Source organism: Nicotiana tabacum, chromosome 10, assembly GCF_000715075.1.
Source record: "Nicotiana tabacum cultivar K326 chromosome 10, ASM71507v2, whole genome shotgun sequence".
Lineage (NCBI taxonomy): Eukaryota > Viridiplantae > Streptophyta > Magnoliopsida > Solanales > Solanaceae > Nicotiana > Nicotiana tabacum.
The window spans coordinates 130,300,729-130,319,427 of NC_134089.1; the positions used below are offsets into that span (position 1 = coordinate 130,300,729).

At 36.5% G+C, this 18,699-nt stretch overlaps 2 protein-coding genes across 7 annotated transcripts; one reads left to right on the forward strand and one right to left on the reverse strand.

Annotated features, from left to right (window-relative positions):
- Positions 1–1,738: 1,738 nt before the first annotated feature.
- Positions 1,739–4,182, forward strand: LOC107797530 (F-box protein MAX2 homolog A-like). The gene has a single exon (XM_016620433.2). It carries the CDS (start codon positions 1,887–1,889, stop codon positions 4,059–4,061), a length of 2,175 nt encoding a protein of 724 aa, XP_016475919.1. The 5' UTR covers positions 1,739–1,886; the 3' UTR covers positions 4,062–4,182.
- Positions 4,183–4,255: 73 nt separating this feature from the next.
- Positions 4,256–17,196, reverse strand: LOC107797529 (serine/threonine-protein kinase EDR1). Of its 6 annotated transcripts, XM_075223294.1 has the most exons (18): positions 16,890–17,196; positions 15,520–15,908; positions 14,702–14,810; positions 14,110–14,313; positions 13,512–13,703; positions 13,071–13,330; positions 12,761–12,880; positions 12,512–12,601; positions 11,208–11,303; positions 9,916–10,002; positions 9,473–9,587; positions 8,806–9,091; positions 5,972–6,095; positions 5,865–5,884; positions 5,598–5,754; positions 4,831–5,119; positions 4,631–4,703; positions 4,256–4,505 (listed from the first exon to the last, which is right to left on the reverse strand). In XM_075223294.1, the coding sequence occupies exons 4-18, from the start codon at positions 14,188–14,190 to the stop codon at positions 4,423–4,425; spliced, it is 2,073 nt and encodes a 690-aa protein (XP_075079395.1). In that variant the 5' UTR covers positions 14,191–14,313; positions 14,702–14,810; positions 15,520–15,908; positions 16,890–17,196; the 3' UTR covers positions 4,256–4,422. The 6 variants fall into 6 exon arrangements, 4 of the variants coding, with proteins under 4 accessions (XP_075079395.1, XP_016475915.1, XP_016475916.1 ...); XR_012695730.1 differs by lacking the exon at positions 14,702–14,810 and having other exon boundaries at positions 4,831–5,162; positions 16,890–17,135; XM_016620429.2 differs by lacking the exon at positions 14,702–14,810 and having other exon boundaries at positions 16,890–17,135.
- Between the last annotated feature and the right edge of the window lie 1,503 nt (positions 17,197–18,699).

Here is an 18,699-nt window from a genome sequence, read left to right on the forward strand (position 1 = left end):
CCAAGTGGCACTTTAAAAATAAGACACATGTCAAAATTAAGACAATTAATAAGAATAAGGACAAAGCTAATAAGAATCATAATAAAAAGTTTGAGCAGATAATTGAAAAATAAAGTTAATCTCATAAGATATTCATGTTCAACAAATCATAGTAGGAAAAAAATATAGAAAAATGTAAACTGAGATAAATGTGGCTATTTATACTTTAAACTAAGTTTAAAAATAAAATAAAGTAAGTAAATATACTTAAAATATTAATATGATGGTTTTGCAAATTGATAAATTGTGCGCATCAGAATAAGCTCCTAATTATATTTTATAAAGTAAAAAAATAATAATAAGTAAATATCATATCTTACTAATATTGATAAATCGAGAACACTAATATATGATACATAAAGAAATATTTCTTAGATAACTTACAAAAGAAGATAAATTAAGTTTTTGATCTATATGGATAAAATTATCGAATTTGAATGTGAATTTCACTGAATTTGAATTAAGTTTTATGTGACTTTGATTGAAAGATAATTCTTTTTGGATGGTTATTAGATAACAAACAAATTATATTGAGAAAAAGTCATAAAGGATAATTGATCTCATTAGTCCAAAACTTCAATTACTTTTCTTACTTTTTTTCATGTAGGTGGAACATATTTTTAGCTATTATTCGAAAGAAATTGTAGATCAAGTGTGGGCACTTTGTAGAATGGATCAATTGAGTAGCCTATTTGTATTTGGTGAATTGACTTCTTAAATTGTACTCCTATAAGTTAAGACTATAGGGAAGAATTGGTTGACTGCCTTACATATGAATACAATATTTTACTGACTTTACTTTTGGACGAGGTTATGTTATATAAGTAACATAATGTTGGACTTTTCTAATATGAAAGAAGTTTCTGGAATAATAAATTTTTACTAATTATAGTTAAAGTTTTGTTGAAGAAGCAATTAAATTTTATATGTTATCATGTTTGACTTAGCTTGAGAAGGATACTTTAAAAGCGCAATTAAAGTTAAAAAACATGTAAGGACATATGCTATTATAATAACTTTTAGGATAAATATTTCTTAGAAATATTTTAGGTATTGAAATATTTAATAAAGATGATAAATTACGGTGAGAAATTTTCAAGCACAAAATAATGGACAATATATTTAGAGAACCAACAAGGAGGTTGGAGAAATGTACTTAAAATTGTGAGATTTTTAATTATATAGTATCCAAGATGTAGATTTTTCTTTTGTTGAATTAAATATCAAATTTATGGAACTTCAACGAAGAAGACAATAAATTGTTTATAATATAAATTATTTAATTATATATTTGAATTATATCCGAAAATTATTCATAACTATGATTCAATTATTTTAACACTCAGAGAGATTTTCTTATTGAGTATGTTGCAATAAGAAATAAGATGATATTTGAAAAGTCGAATCAAAATTTAGTATGCTTTTTATTCTTTAGTATACTTTTTATTCTTTTATATTTTTCGCGGGTTCTAATACTAGTACAACTATAATAAATTCTCGTAATTGTTGTTAAATTTCCTTGGCTCTAGTAACAACTTGGTCAAGTCTTCGTAAAGCTCAAAAACAGTAGGTAAAGGTATCTTTCTTATGCTTCACATAGTATTGGTGTCTCACGAAACAAAACAAAAGAAATATACTAAACTTTAAAATAACCACACAAATTATTAAATACGTACCAATTATCACATTGTCCAAATATGGCATTACCTGTATCATAAACCGACAAGTCGACAACCTCTCCTCCCCAAAACCCAAAAATTTCTCAGCTTATCATATTTGGTGACTGTTTTAAGTTGAAATTCTCCAACAGGAAAAACCCCAATCAGTACTCATATCGAAGTATTTCAATGGCTACAGCTACACAACTTACTTGTTCTACCATTATTAACGACCTACCTGATGTGATCCTTTCTAACATCATCGCCGCAATCTCCGACGTCCGCAGCCGCAACTCCGCCGCCCTCGTCAGCCGGAAATGGCTCGTTCTCGAACGTTCCACGCGCGTCTCCCTCACGCTCCGCGGCAACGTCCGTGACCTCTTCATGTTACCCACTTGCTTCAGATCCATAACTCACCTTGACCTCTCCCTTATCTCTCCTTGGGGTCACCCACTCCTCTCTCCGGTCTCCGGCGCCGCCGCAGGAGCTGACCCTTCCCTCATCGCCCACCTTCTCCGCCACGCGTTTCCTTCCGTCACTTCCCTCGTTGTCTACACGCGCCACCCATTCACCCTCCGGCTTTTGCCTCCTCTATGGCCCCACCTAAAAGAAACCAAGCTTGTGCGGTGGCACCAGCGTCCCCAATTAGCTACTGGTGATGAATTTAATATGCTATTTGAGAATTGCCCACAGCTTAAATCAGTAGATTTGTCGACTTTTTACTGCTGGACGGATGATATTCCTACAGCACTGGAATCTCATCCTATGGTTGCTTCTAATCTCACTAGCTTTAATCTCTTGAATTCCAGTTTTCCTGAAGGGTTTAAATCTGATGAGATTAAGGTAATTACACAAGCTTGTCCTAATTTGAAAGAGTTTAAGGTTGCTTGTATGTTTGATCCTAGGTACATTGGTTTTGTTGGTGATGAAGGTTTGGTTTGTATAGCTACAAATTGTTCCAAATTATCAGTGCTTCATTTGGCGGATACATCAGCTTTGTCCAACTCTAGGGGTGGTCCAAATGATGAGGGTTTCACTGAAGAGGACGCGAAAATTAGTGTTGGAACTTTGATTGAGGTATTTTCTGGTCTTCCATTACTTGAAGAGCTTGTTTTAGATGTTTGTAATAATGTTAGAGACACGGGTCCTGCTTTGGAGATTTTGAACAAAAAATGCCCCCAATTGAGATCATTGAAGTTGGGGCAAATCCATGGCATTTCTATGCCAATTGAATCGAAGTTGGATGGGGTTGCTCTTTGTCAAGGGCTTCAATCTTTGTCGATAAGGAATGTGGGGGACTTGAATGATATGGGTTTGATAGCTATTGGTAGAGGGTGTTCGAGGTTAGCCAAGTTTGAGATTCAAGGTTGTAAGAAGATTACTATGAGGGGCATGAGGACACTGGCTTCTTTGCTTAAGAAGACTTTGGTTGATGTCAAAATATCTTGCTGCAAGAATCTTGGAGCCTCTTCTTCATTGAAAGCATTGGAACCGATACAAGAACGGATCCAAAAGCTTCACATTGATTGTGTGTGGGATAGTGTTAAAGAATTTGAGAATATTGATGGTTATGGATACGGACTTGATCTTAACAGGAGCGATGGAGGTGAGGCATCAAGCAACTTTGCTGGTTCTGGGGACACATTTGGATGTGAGGAAGAAGCATACATGCTTCAACAGAAGAAAAGATGCAAGTTCACCTGTGATCTTAATTGTTTGTACGAGGAAGTCAATGGCCATGGCAATGGATATAGTGGACGATCATGGGATCGGCTGCAATGCCTCTCTCTTTGGATTGGTGTTGGTGAGCTTTTGACTCCTTTAACAGTTGCAGGTCTTGAAGACTGTCCAAATTTAGAGGAGATCAAGATTAGGGTGGAAGGAGATTGCAGGCTATGGTCAAAACCTTCGGAGCGGGCATTTGGACTGAGCACCCTTCTTCTCTATCCTAAGCTATCCAAGATGCATTTGGATTGTGGAGATACCATAGGTTATGCACACACTGCTCCATCAGGGCAGATGGATTTGAGCTTGTGGGAAAGGTTTTATCTGTTTGGGATCGGAAATTTGAGCCTTACCGAACTAGATTACTGGCCACCACAAGATAGGGACGTTAACCAAAGGTGTCTATCCCTACCAGCAGCTGGACTGTTACAAGAATGCGTCACACTCAGAAAACTGTTCATCCATGGAACAGCGCATGAACATTTCATGATGTTCCTTCTTAGAATCCCAAACTTAAGAGATGTACAACTGAGAGAGGATTACTATCCAGCACCAGAGAATGACATGAGTACAGAGATGAGAGCTGACTCCTTGAGCCGCTTTGAAGCTGCCCTAAACAGGCGCCCAATATCTGATTGATGCAAGGAACACAATGCGCACATAATGTTCCCATATCCAGTGCTTCAATAGTTTTCTTTCGTCAGAATATGTATTAAATTTTCAGATCTCTTTATATGCAATAAGGTTTGTGCATTGGTTATTGATGCATTCCGACACATTGGGATGAAGAGGATGATATGGGTCCAAGTTTTGCTTGTAGAGAGCGAAAACAGTTAAACGAACTCTGCTTTTGATTTCGCAAAAAGGCTGAACGTCCCAACTATATTTCTATAAACACGATATTTTTCTTAAACTGGAAAATCACACAGAAGTTACAACTTGAGCCGGACATTGTTAACGCCTCTACCATGTGTTTCTGTACAGACAAAATAGATTTGCACTAGCAGAGTGAATACTCGCACTCTAGCAGTCGGGTGAGAATTTCCTCACAACTTGGTCTTTTGTTAGGCTCTGCCCAACAGTCTGAAATGGAAAACTACGAGTCAGGGACATCAAAAAACTAAATAGGAGAACATTATAGAAAGGAATACAAGAACAAAGAAATACATGGAGCCTCTGCATTTAATTATACATTTCGCCATAAATACCTGCAATTAGTTGGCCCAGGGGTCCTTCCGGTATCTCTGGCCTTGATCCTTCATTAGCAACAGCATAGACTACCTAAAAATGAGCACAATGCAGTTGCTATTACTTGATGTAGCCATGTGGAAATAACAGATATTAACTTCCAAGACATTAAAAAAATTCAACAAACAATGACCAAATAACAAGGTGAAATTTAGCATACCCTCTCGGGTGGTACACCCTCCCATGGTCTCTTTAGGGTGCAAAGCTCCCACATTATCACGCCTAGGCTAAAAATGTCACATTTTTCTGTATAAGACTCGTTACGGATGAGTTCTGGAGCCATCCATTCTGGAGTGCCAGCTGATGTAGAATCTCTCATAGGTGCATCTGTCGTTATTCTTGAGAGCCCAAAATCACATATTTTGACAGTCCAGTGCTTGTTCACAAGGCAGTTTGCACTTTTTAGATCACGATGGACTATCTTCATCCGATGTATGCACATCAACCCTCTTAGTTGCCAACAGAAGCAAGAAACTAATCATAAATCCCGTCCTTGAGAAATATAAAAGTAGAAGCATGGTTGAGGTATTTTACTTAGAAGCTTTTGAAGCATTATGTAATAACAAAAAAATAAACGGTTGTAATTAACATGTGGAAAGGGTGTGTAATCAGAGCATTAATAGAAAAATAAGTCGTCTCAACAAAACATGGAACTTCATCAGCAAAACATTATTGAATTGCATAAACAAAGACGAATCAAAATTCAACTATGCTTTCCCACACAATTTTACCAGTTTTATCAAGGATGCCTCCCGAAAATATATCAAGGCCAATTAATTCTTTCAAGTTACATTTAAGACCCTTCACATATCATTGAAGCATTATATGAAAATATCACAGAACACCAATCAAACAGAAAAAAGTCATTGAAAAGCATTAAGGATCACCAAGTTATCAAGCAACACCAAAGATGATCAACAAACCAACCTGCATATGTCACGAAGCATCTTGAGTCTCCTCCGCCAGCTAAGTCTCTTCTTTTGACCACTTAAATGGATCAAATAATATAGAGATCCCATCTCCATGTATTCAGTAACCATGGACAAACAAGGAGGCTTTGTGCATGCACCAAGAAACAATATAACTGCAACCATTGGCTGAAGTTAGATGTACAATAGTCCAAAACAAGGAGCAATATTTTAAAGCCAAGTCAGAAAGGAACGCCAACACTTGAAAGGAAAAGAGGATAAATACCATTTGGATGTCTAAGACGGCTGGGAAAGCAAGAAGAAAGAAAAACTTAGGTTAGAACATCTCAAAGCCAAAAGAAGTTTGAGCCCAATCCTAGATAGACAGAATACCTAAGGATAGAGATCTCATTGCAGAAGTCCTCCATGTTTTCCGCTGTAAGATCTTGCTCCAGGAAAACTTTAATAGCAACATCAGTTCCATTCCAAATACCACGAAAAACTTCCCCAAAGAATCCTGCAAATATGTCCAGAGCATTAGACCTCAAACTCTCAAATACAAATGGCGGTTGGTAGAAGAAAATGCAGATTAATAGAACATAGGAAAGCATATATTTGGTCATTGATTACTTTGAAGATACATTTTAAATAATTTTTGTAGGTAATGTACTTAACTTTATTACATTTCCCGTGTTTGGCTTCCATATGTATCAACATCTTATATATCTTTTCGGCTCTAATATTGTAAGACAGTTCACTCTCTATTTGGTGGAGGCGTAACACCATTCCCTGGTGTGACATTATCTCTGATGTACATTCCATTTTGATCTCTTTTTTTTCTTATACATCATGTACCTTTTTGTAGTACACTAAAATGCTGTTGACTGTACAAAGGTGGTTTAATCAAGTATGCATAAGACCTTTAACCAAAAAAATGCATTGAACCTCCTAAAATTCCAACCATCTATCTATAGAGCAAGGAATTTCCTCCTCTACCACAAAGACAAGTAAAAAGATATATTATTTGTCGCTAAATATTGGATTTTCAACTCTTTCAGAGGATAGTCTTGAATCGCCCCCAATAGGTGATTGTAATATAAATAACCAGAAAACAGTTAGAAGATCATTCATAAATAATTTATCAACCTCATCAACATTTACTTTGCTAAAAAGTTTTTATGGAGAATAGATAAAGGAATTCACTTTTTAATTTGGTTGACCACGCTATATATCAAGCCAAAAATCGTATTATGTTCTCATTCCCTAAAGCCAATAGTTTGAAAAATTCAACTTCTCCTTCATATTGCATTTCCACAAACTTATCACATGTGATGATGCGACCTCATAGATAACAACCCTATAGACCACATCCCTATTTTACATTGTATCTTTCCTACCATAGCGTTCTCTTTGCATAAGAATCTCCATAAAACTTTCCTTGGAGAGCTTGATGCCATGTAGTAAATCTTCGAATACCCGATCTCCCCGCCGCTACTGGAGCTGTTATTTTCTCCCAACAAAGTGATATTACCGTTCACCAGTCTCATAGAATTGCCTCACTAATTTTTCCAGCTTTTTTGCGATCACTAATGGGATTAGGAACACGGACAAAAATGTTGAAAAGCTGAAGGTGATATCTTGATCAAAGTGATTCTCCCATCCTTTGATAAATATTGTCTCTTCCATCCTTCCGAGATCTGCTAAGATTGTTGCAAAACTAGGCACAAAAGTGCACTCTCCTTGACCTTATCACTGAGAGGAAGGACTGAAGTATTAGGTAGGAAGATCAACACTTTTTTATACACCTCCCTCCTGAGGCTTCTTCTTGGATGTTTTTCACTTACTATACTGGTATTAGTCCAAACTTTCTTATGTTGATGCAAAGCCCTGACAATAACCCACTACACCAGAGTTCTAAAGAATGATCGTATTTGTCTCATATTCACAAAGAGTGAAGGCATTGCTTGCAAACAAAAGGTTTAATCTCTCTTTCATAAATGACTTGTTCAAACAGTTTGTTAAGAGCTTCAACGACAAGCAGAAAGAGCACTGGCAAAGGTGGGTTCATTGTGGCTGCTAAAAACTCGAGCAAAGACCCATTAATTATAAGGAATCTCACAGTGGAAATGCATTGTATATAAACACCTCCATTTGTCTCCAAAATCCTTTCTATGGAGAAGGTACAGCAGAAAGTTCCAATAGCCTGGTCATCTGCTGCATTCCATATTGATATATGACCCGTGTTGAAGTTAAATAGCTTTTTATTCACAGCTCACTATCCCTGACCCCAAAAAAGAATGTCTGCTTGTTCTTGAATCTGCCATTGCTTTGAAAGATCAAATCCTTGTTAAAATAATAAAGCTTTCCTTTGAGATACATAGAATCTAAGCGCTCTGATGGTCAGAAAAGTAAGATTGGCGCTCAAGATAAGCAACAGATAAAGCTCCAGGTCTGTTGTCAAATATATCAGAACCAACTGAAAAAAGGTTCCCTATGCATCTCCCTCCTTGTGTTTTATGTTCTCTCTCATTTTACAATGCATGTTGGGAAGAAAGAATGGAAGGGAATATTCAGGTTCTACCAAACTCTTTACATATGTAGGAAAGTCAGAATTATAGAACAAATAGAGACAAAAACCCACTGGAGAATCTCAATCAATCAAACCAAACAGTAAACGATTGAGAACTGTCATTTTGACCATAATTCTCAATACCGCAAAATGATGTCTCTTTTTCTTTTATCAGGTTCACTAAACCACGTCTTCTTATTTTTATAAATGTTGGAAGATTAATATTATATTATTTCCGTACTAGCAGTTAAAAATAGTATGGATAAGTGGTAAGATCCCTCTCTCTCATCCAAACACATGAATCCTCAGGCATAGGGACCTTGGCCCCTGCTATCTATTTCCCCTGTGTTGAATTCTTCAAAGTGCATATGCAGCAAATTGACAAACCCAAGCTGTTTTCTAAACTCAAAGCATAAAGTGATCAAATTATCATGAACATGAGCAAACGCTTCTCACACATCAAAGTTCACAGAGCATGATCCATCAGAAATAGTATAATAGTTGGCAGTCATTAGCACAAAGAGCAACGAGAGCAGTCTCAACACAGCTCATTGTGGACTCATTAGTGGTACAGTGCAACCAAATGATTTAGCAAACAAAACAATGAAGCATAATTTACTACAGTACTACTTGGAAAAAAGATTTAAAATAAACTCACCAATCCCGACACGAGTGCCAACGGTCAACTCTGAGAAGTCTATATTCCACTCTTCAAAAGGTAGAAGAGGCTTATTCAGGAACATTGGTGATTCCAGAATCCTATTCCAGGTTGAGACCGTTTCATCATTCACCTGCCCCCTTCTTTCTGGAGCCTGCCTTCTGAATTCATTGGGAGACGAGGGTAACGATATTGCCTTCTGGGAGTTCATGTGCTCCCTTGACAATGCAAATAAGGAAGACTGTGCACCCAGTATTTCATGGTCATCATGGTGAAAATCAGACACCTAAAATTGCAGATCTTTAAGCCAACATAATGAAACCGAAAAGAGACAATGCATCAAACCACAGTTGCATGGCATTCAGTTAGGGTTAAGACAGAATATTCTAATAATCAGTCTCCGAATTTTTCACGATGAACTATGATTAAAACATCCATCTACGAAGAGGAAATATTACTCTGAAAGATACTCATATGCAACTTCTATCGGGCAAAAAATAAAAGAGCGTGCAAGACTCCTAGACAAAAGCCCAGTCATGGAATAGAGGGAAAAATGCTACAACAAAAACTGCCTGTGATCTGAAACAGTAACAAAACCTAACTGGTTCCAGAGTGAAACACATCAAACTATTAGGGATCTTAAAACCAGAGACAAAAAGTAGCATACATTTTTTTGATGATCCAATGCCCCGCCTCTGTCATTTGAAGTATGAGGGAGCGAGCTATTTTCCCCTTGTTCTCTACGATTCTGCTTCAGTGCTTCATTCATTGCTCGAACAGCCCTGGTTTCGTTTACGACACAAAAATGAGATAAGTAAAATAGGAAATGGTTGCTAAGTCTTCTTAGCAATATTCCTGACAACATCCATATTGTGACGAAGTGCATCTACATCCAGTCACAAATCACAAGTTCCAAAAAGTAAATTTTTCTTTCTTCAACCATAAAATACTAGGTTCTTCGTCACATTCTTAGTATATTTCAGGAAAGGCAGATAATAATGCAATTTAGCATCAAATAGATTCATATTTGTACAAATTATTACCAAAAAGATGGTCCTATGAACTAAGAGTAAAGACACTTATGATGAACATTTTAATTAAACTATCTACCTTACGATGTCATCACCGATTTCCGGAGTAATACTAATGCTTCTTCTTCGTAATCTACGTGGTTCGGATGTTGATGCACCCGTTGACCTGTGGATAGAAACAGTTGATTCAGCAAACTTTTCTGATGATGATGAAGGTTTTATATTCAAAAAGACAAGTTGATTCACTAATAAACAGGTAAATCTGGTGAGTGTGCATATATTATAAGAGAGTTATGAAAATATTTCAACTCAGATTCACATTTATAATTCTGTGTTATCCATCCCATAAAACATCAGAAGGTAATGGCTGTGTCAAATAGACTAATAGCCTGTTTGGCTAAGCTTCTAAAATCAGCTTATTTTGAGAACTACTTTTTCTCAAAGTATTTTGTTCAGAAGTATTTTTGATGAAAAGCATTTTGTGTTTGGTTAATTAATTTGAAAAGCACTTCTGAGTAGCAATTAGTGTATGGCAAGCTTTTAAAAAGTGCTTCTAAGTGTATTTTTCAAAAAAGTGCTTTGGGAAGAAGCTACTCTTTTCTGCTTCTCCAAAACTGCTTCTGCTTCTAATCAAAAGCATTTTTCTTTCTTTTAAAAGCTTGGCCAAACACTTCAACTTTGAAAAAAAAAAGTGCCTTTTGGTTTAGAGAAGCTTGGCCAAACAGGCTATAAAGATGGATAAAGTTTAGAGAGTTTTAAGAAACACCATTACTGCATCAAATATTTAAGGAATAAATAATAGTAGCTATCAAATAAGAGGAAAAAATAGACAAAATTGTTTCCAATATGTTTATAAAAGTTATAAGGGTAACAGAACCAAATACCAAAAGCCCATATTAGTATACATATGCACTCTGTACTAATTATCAGCTATGCTAAAACCAATCTCAACAGCTATTAAGCACTTTCAATAAAAATTTAGTAGCCTAGACAACTGATAAAACAGCCTAAAATCCATATTTTTAGCTACTATTAACATAATGGAAATTTACCAACAGAAAATTTTCGTATGAGATGGCTGCTGAAGTAGTGCACTTATGTTTACATTAAACGCGTTCTAATTAGCGTTAAGATATTGCATTCAGCAGTTCATTTAAGCAGCATTGACCTCTTTGATCAACAATTCAAGCCAACGAACCAAAGGATTGTGAACTAGGAACCCCTAAATATGAATGAGAACAATATGTGAGATGAACCACAAATAATGCCAGGAACAAAAAGAACAATTTGAGTACTTCATACATGTAAATGTTCTACAGATATTCTGCCATAAACTCGTAGGAAACAGAAAGCAAGAGTGGAATTAGATACCTTGATGTAGCAACATCATCTGAATAATCTCTGAATGTTTTGTTATCACCACTAAGCATAGACCGTGCACGTGCTCGAAATGAAGGATGCTCAGGACTGGCGATATGAAGTGAGAGAAAAACGTAAATTAGACGAAATCATCCATTACACTTCAAGGCATGGAGTAGCTCAGGCTAACAGAGATAAAAAGAGCCACTTCACGTGTTGAATAACAACCTAGCAACCTTTCCAATTATTCCATAACATGGTTTGAGACCTATTTATATCTCTTTAGCATGAGAAAAGTATCTTATAATTGATGAGAAAAAACCGAGAAGCTCTCCAAGAAATAACAACACATTTAAGATTCTTTATTTACAATGAATGGTATACAAGTACATGTGAGAAGCCAGGTTTATTTTTTTCATAGTTTATAAGACTGTTGAAAAATAAAGAAAGGAAGGAAACCGTAAAGCCTTCTAAGACTAATGTAGTTCAGTATGAGTTGATTCAAATTGGTGTTACAAATTAACCACAAACTGCAGCAGCAATAAAAGTAGATAAATAAATAAATGTTATATATCTACGAGTCATTTTTGCACCCAAGGTATGGCCCTAGTGGTCAAGTGGAGTGAGAACCATGAGGTCTCAGATTGAAATCCCAGCAGAGGCAAAAACACTAGGTGATTTCTTTCCGAATCTTTGGCAATTAATTTACTCAGTACCTATGCTGGTGGGAGGTAACAGGTACCCCATGGAATTGCGCAAGCTGGCCCCGATACCATGGTTAAAAAAAAGGGTACACAAGTACATGTGAGATGCCAGGTTCATTTTTCATGCATCATAAGACATGCTTAAAGACAAAGAAAAGAAGGGAAATAATAAATCCTTCTAAAACTAATGCTAGTTCGAGATAGTTGATACATATTGGTGTTACAAATTAACCACAAAATGCAGCAGTCATAAAATTACCCACATGTCACACATGCTTGTGGAAGGACATATTTTAGTTCATTAAGTTCTATTCAAAAAAAATTAAAAAATGTTACCAGAAAACCTGCTAGGGACAGAACATATGTTCGCATGTCCATTATATACTCATCTCTAACATTCATACTCGAACCCATGTAAAATGTGCAAGGAAAAACTACAATCAGAGGACTTCGAATGCAATTAATAAATTGTAAAAGATCAGCAAACTGAGCCGATCCAGAGCGTTTTTGCTGGTATCATAGCATCCAAGATTGAAAAACTGATAAAGAGCTCCACTGGATATGTAAGGGGGGAATCAATTGAATAGAAGTGGTGGCCATAAAAAAGTAAACCTTGAACTAGCAGTCCTTTGTTCAGTAATGACTTTCCTTCTGCTTCTTCTCCAAGCTGCAGTAGCAATATTGGGTTCGCTATGCGACAAACTGATACACAGAAATAGCAAATCCAAAGAAAATAAGATCCACAGAACACACCCTTACTGAAAAAAGATCCATGGAACACAAATAAGGAGTAACGAAGATACAATCAAATGTCAATATTATTTTGTAAAAACATGATTTCTTAGCTGAGCGAAATAATACCTCAACTTTCTGTCAATTGATGTGTTAGACCGCAACATCATACTCCTCAATGAAGGTCCTGCAGCATTTGAAGATGCTTCCAGTCTCCTCTGGCATTGAAGGGTGTCATCTTTCTCAGAACTGTAGAAACAAAACATCAATGGAAAATGAAATATGGAAGAAGAAGAAGAAATGAAACTGCCTTTTCACCAGCAAAAAGGAACTTCCCAACGATAATAATGATTCATCCACAACAGAACAGGATGAAAAAGATTATAGCAATGAAACTCAAACTTTGTTAATTAAAAGGTGAGAAACATTTCCTCCTAACCTCTCAGGATCAATTCTCTCTGAAAACCCATAGAGAGGACTGTTAGGCTCCAATGGCGAATCACAGGAATCATTTTCTGCAGAATCACTCTCCCCAGCAGCAGATATGTGGGTCATGAAAATGGCCTTGGTTGATCGAGGAATAAGTTGACCAGGAAAACGGATAAGGTCGACAAGCAGTTCCACAGAATTTAGGACAACTATAACAGACATATGTTTATCTGAGTCTACACACTCAGAAGCTCCTTCAGTAGGCAAACCCTAATTTAGAAACATTAAAATATTGTAAGATAAATTTCAATAAAAATATGGAAAAGAAAGAAAATAAAGCGAGAATTCACAAAAACTAGTAGCGGGATTACAGTACTTAGCTCAGAGGTTTAAAAATGGAATTTACAAAAGCAAGGGAACTACGAATTCTTTCAATCGAAGCAAAACTTACCACAACAAGCCGACTTTCAAGACCTATAGTATCCGCTAGTACTTTGAATAAAATTGCTCGAGAACGGCATGAGCCATGCTTTATTTGACCCAGCATCTGGATGCCTTGGTTGTCAGAAATGTGAGAGCTTTCCTCAGAAGCAGCTTTAGCAGGACTTAGTTCAGAGTTTGGTCGTTTGTAAAAATCAGACACCTATGTAAGGGGTCATAAAAAAAAACAGATAAAATGATAAAATGTCCATGGAATATGCTTAATACTTCATCCTTTTCCTATGACCAAAAATCTAAAATGCAATCCATGGCCCATATATTCATTTAACAGTAAACAGCACATTTAAACTCTTCTCTTATAAAAACATGCCAAGTCCAAATATTCTTCTCCAAATGAGAAGTATATCCACAAAAGAACAATCACCAGAACATGTTCTAATAATCTCTGTGCAACCCAAAAACCAGAGATAAATTCACAGGACTGTCAATCAAGAAACATCCCCATAAAAGAAAACAAGTCACTTGACATGGAAACAAACAGAAAAGAAAGGAAAGGAAAAGATAGAGTTATTTTATGGCACAGCGAAGTAAAAGAAGGTAAAACTCACCAATCCAGCTATCTTTTTTATAATAGCTGCAGGATTTGAGCTTAAGCCTTTCACCAGTGCAACAATCAGTTGCTTTAGCATAGAAAGCTTCTTGTCTTTCTCAGTATCTACGAGTATAATATCTGCTCTTAAACCCTCCAGCTCCAGCGAATGAAGTTCATCAAAAGTGGGAATATCTTCAAAAAGCTCTTTGAGCGTTTTCTCCTGAGCCAAAAACATAAGGAAAAGGGCATTCAAATAAAATTGAAGCAATGCAAGTGCTAGTCAAAATACATACGGCACCCACATCAGGAGATACAGAAAAGAACAAATAGAAGAAATTAAGTTCAAGGCCTCTGAACAGCTGACAATTGAGAAATGTGTTAGTCACAGAAGTTTACAGCAAAACCAAAATATGGTCCTTAAAAATGTCAATGTCCAGAGTGCTAACAGTTGTCAGTGACAGAAGTTGGCTAGAGATTTTCTAGTAAAAGCACTAGCCTTAGTGAACAATGAGAATATTTTCATCTTTGAATCTTTTCTATTCCATGAACTATTCTCAATCACATTATGCGTATAAGGCACGACCAGATGAGAAGACAATCTCACTCACGATTTTGGAACGGACATTTTTTCAAATGAATGACGACCAATGACCATAATGAATGCTGGCTCAATGTGTTTTACTCTAGCCCGTTTCAATCCAATACCACATGATTTGTCTGGAAGGAAGAAGAGCGAAAGATATAATGAAATCAAGCTACAAGCATGCTGAATAAAAACATAAAGGCAAGAAAGAGAATATGGGAAAAAATTATAACCATATCAAAATATACCAAGTTTTCAAATTAGATCAAAAGAAACTGATGGCAACATTACGCCCTATGCTACAGGATTTGTAGATTGAAAGGAATGGAAAGGCTAAAGCATATCCTAGAGCGGAAGGGGAACTATAGAGTATAGACCTTCCTCTCTGGCCTTTAATATGACAGAGTGAAAGGAGAACTTCACCTATTTGAACATGAAAGGAAGAGGAAATCATTTTATCAGAACACGAAAATTTCAACTTGATTCGATGGGATAGGCCGGGTTTTTTTTTCTCCTCCAAGTAGCCAAAATCTTAAGTTTATTGTACATTCAAAAAGTTCAACGTTTCTTGGCAGTTAGTCTTGATCAATTTCCTACAAGATTAAAAGCGCTTAAATATCACCAACAACAATCTTAGTAGTCCTGTTATGGCCTCACATGCACATTCCATAACTGAAAAATCAAACTGTGCAACCTTCTCTTCAAGGCATGTAAGCTACTCTTAATCAAACAACAATCATTAGTTCAGCTTCTAAGGGACAAAAAGTATATTTATTCAAAGAAAATCAAAGCCATAACAAGCAACGATGCATAGAAACTAAAAGAAAAACTTATGGAGCTCACAGCAACAACAGAGTAGAAACCATTTGGAATTGGTTCTGACAGTGTTCCAGTTTTCCAGAGAATCTGTGAAGCAGTCTGACATGGAAGACTATCGTATACTTCATTTTCACTTGGTTCCTTATTCCTCAAATTTTCTTCTTTACTATCAAGGGTAACAGATCCAAACTTTTCGACGAAATCTGAAGGCCACCATGCAGCCCCTGGGGATCTCTGCTCTGAAGGCCCAACTTCATCTCGTGTCTCTTCCATGTCAGTAGATAGTTTAATTGCAATACCATTTCCTTGACACTGCTACCCAATAAAAGAGCTTATACATCTTGCACTTGTTTTAAGACACTGTCATAATTAAAGAGCTTCTCCTCCTCCAACCAAGTTGGACGCCATAAAATCTGCAAAGTATAAGTTGTTTAAATGAGGGTGAACATGCTTCTAAAAAGAGATGGCTGTCAATGATTACTTTAACTGGTATTGAGAGGACTCATGACGGAAAAAGAGTGAACATGATTGAGCCTTTGGCTTCCAGAATTTGTCTTCTCAAGCCACAATAATGAACAGAGATACTAGTGCTTTTTATTTGTCTCGCTGCTACTGGAACTAGAACTCCACATAAGATAAGTTGTGGGGACATTAACCAGAGATTAACTTCAATGATCCCTATCTGGGATTTGCTTAGATTATTATTGTGGTTAACTATCTAAAGTGGTGAATAGCAGTGTTTTGGAGAATTGATCAACAAAAAAACAAGAAATACCAAATTCTAATCCTAAGAGATTGCGTCAGATTGCTCCTCCAGTACACAAAGCTTAAAGTGAAATGCACAATGCATAACTCTCAAAATATGCTAAGTTTTGTCGTTTGTCAGATAGTCTTACACCGGCTCAGATGACGGGGAAAAAACATTATACGCATTAAGCCTATAGAATAGACTTTCATGAGTAGAATTACACACATTACTGTTTATTTCCCAAACCAACCCTACTTGGCTGACAAATCAATTTCATCAAAACTAACAAATGTACTACCCAAACCACATGGAACTACACTAAGTGACACGATTAATTCAGATTAAATTGACATATTGTAGGTTCTGACTGACGAAGCAACAGATAGATTGATTCGTAATTCATTTTTCATGAACTGGAGTGCAGTCAAATTCAGCACCAATACAGTTTCTACTAGCATTAACATAACAATTTAATTTAAAACTCCTCATAAGAACTCACGAAGAACTCAAAATCAAGATACTACTAATGATGAAACAATTAACAAGCTGAATTTAACAAATACACATGCAAATAAAACTTATCGAATCTGAAATTGATGAATACAAAAGGCAAATAATTCAAAAAAACCGTGATCGAAGAGTTTACCAGCAGAATAGATCTTAGAAAAATGAATCTGAAGCTAACTTCACTAAGAGGCAATTATCGCATTTGAATCCTACATCTCCTGAAGATTAAGCTCTTGTCTCAACCGAAAGTTACACCTCAAAGACGATACCAAAATTCTAGAGAGAGAAAGAAAGAGAGATAGAGGCGGGGATTGTGTTTGATTATATTTTGGGTCTATCAATTGTTATTGATGCATCCACCTAGAAAGCGATGGCGTTTTATTCAAAGCACTGTAACTATTTACGCTGATTTCTTAAGCTTGTGATCTACTGTGCTTTCTTGGTACAATGAATAGAGCGTACGGTACAAGCTTAGGAAGGCACAAGAGAGTTGGTTTTAGTCAACAGTCAACGGAATTGGGAACTTAATTCCATAATTTCGGGAAATGAAGGAATATACAATATAATGAATAAAGAATAAAGAAAAAGGGAGAAAAAAGAGTGTGATTGGAAGGGAGAAAGAGAGGTGTGAGTCACGTGCGGGAGAGGAAGTTTACCTGTAAACTCAGACAGGCCAGCTGGCAAAGTGGGGGTGGCTTACCAACATCCACAGCTTCATCCGCGTGAATCCTCACTTTAAACACAGTTCGGCTGGCGCAGCACTCAATTCTTTTGAAAAGACTTTTTTTGAATTAAATCACCTACTTAAATCTACTTTATTTCCCATCAATTTAAGTAACGTTTTAAATAAGAGGTTCATGCAAGTGAATGCTAAAAAATGATAAGATTTGAAATACGAGGTTTTACATTTTCACATTATTTGTTCCAAATGAATTGATATTTTGTATATAAATATTTTCACCTTCACTGTTGTATGGGTCAAAATATGACCATAAGATCGTTGTTCCTAAAAGGAACGATAAGGGGTCGACCGAGCCGTATTCGTGCCTACGGGGCGTGATAGCAAGGAGCACCTCGGCCACTGCCGAGATCTAGCCGTCAGAAAGCTTGCATCGCAGAACAGATGTAATGTTTGGGCAAGTAATGAAGGGTATAATCATGAGAAAGTACATCGGTTAAAGACCATTGGATAAAAAGAAAAATTGTTTATATATATATATATATGGGTGCCTCCCATCCAAAGGAGGGGTGGGGGGATGTTAAAGATGAGAACAAGAGGAGATCTCCAACAACGAACCAACGGCCCAGCTGTTGGTTATCACCCCTCATAGTCATCATTATTAAGTCAACGAAGATAGTTCTCATAATTATCAACAACTTCTCATAGTTATCCACAACCTTCTCTCATTTCCTTCTCGGCTCTCACAAGTACAAAACAATGAACCAAAGATGTAAGCTTATTATTTATATTCGATGTATGTTAATCTTCTTAAGGAATGTTATACAAGCTTGGTCTCCTTCGATTTCTGTATCTAATATGTTCAGATCTAGCGTTAATTATATTTGGCTAAGATTTATCCTATTTTTTCTATTAATTGGTTTAGATAAAAGGTTCAACATTTTTTTTGTAAAACAATTTGGCACCGTCTGTGGGGATTTTTTAGCCAAATTTTTTAGTTTCCTTTAGATCTAGAACCAGCGAAATATCACTACCAGGTTGTCATGGCCTCACCATCTCGACACAAAAACCAACTCGAAAGAATGGTAGGTAAGCCTTCGAGATGCCCGTACCAATCTAGATCAGGTTTCTACATAAAATAGAAGTTATAACCGATGTCTATGCAAAACCCACGTTTCACCTGTAACGATGGGTTTGGCACACCGTATGCACGTTTAAAATGGAATCACGATTGTCTGGCATGACCACAACCCCATTTGACGTATCTACC

Excerpts from the sequence above, each read along its gene's own strand:
- LOC107797530 (XM_016620433.2), top strand. The coding sequence starts at position 1,887 with ATGGCTACAGCTACACAACTTACTTGTTCTACCATTATTAACGACCTA.
- LOC107797529 (XM_016620429.2), bottom strand. The coding sequence starts at position 15,768 with ATGGAAGAGACACGAGATGAAGTTGGGCCTTCAGAGCAGAGATCCCCA. Across the intron at positions 4,704-4,830 it reads AGGGTGTACCACCCGAGAGG|GTAGTCTATGCTGTTGCTAA; the intron begins GTATGCTAAATT and ends GCTCATTTTTAG. Across the intron at positions 4,506-4,630 it reads CCTGGGCCAACTAATTGCAG|ACTGTTGGGCAGAGCCTAAC; the intron begins GTATTTATGGCG and ends TTTCCATTTCAG.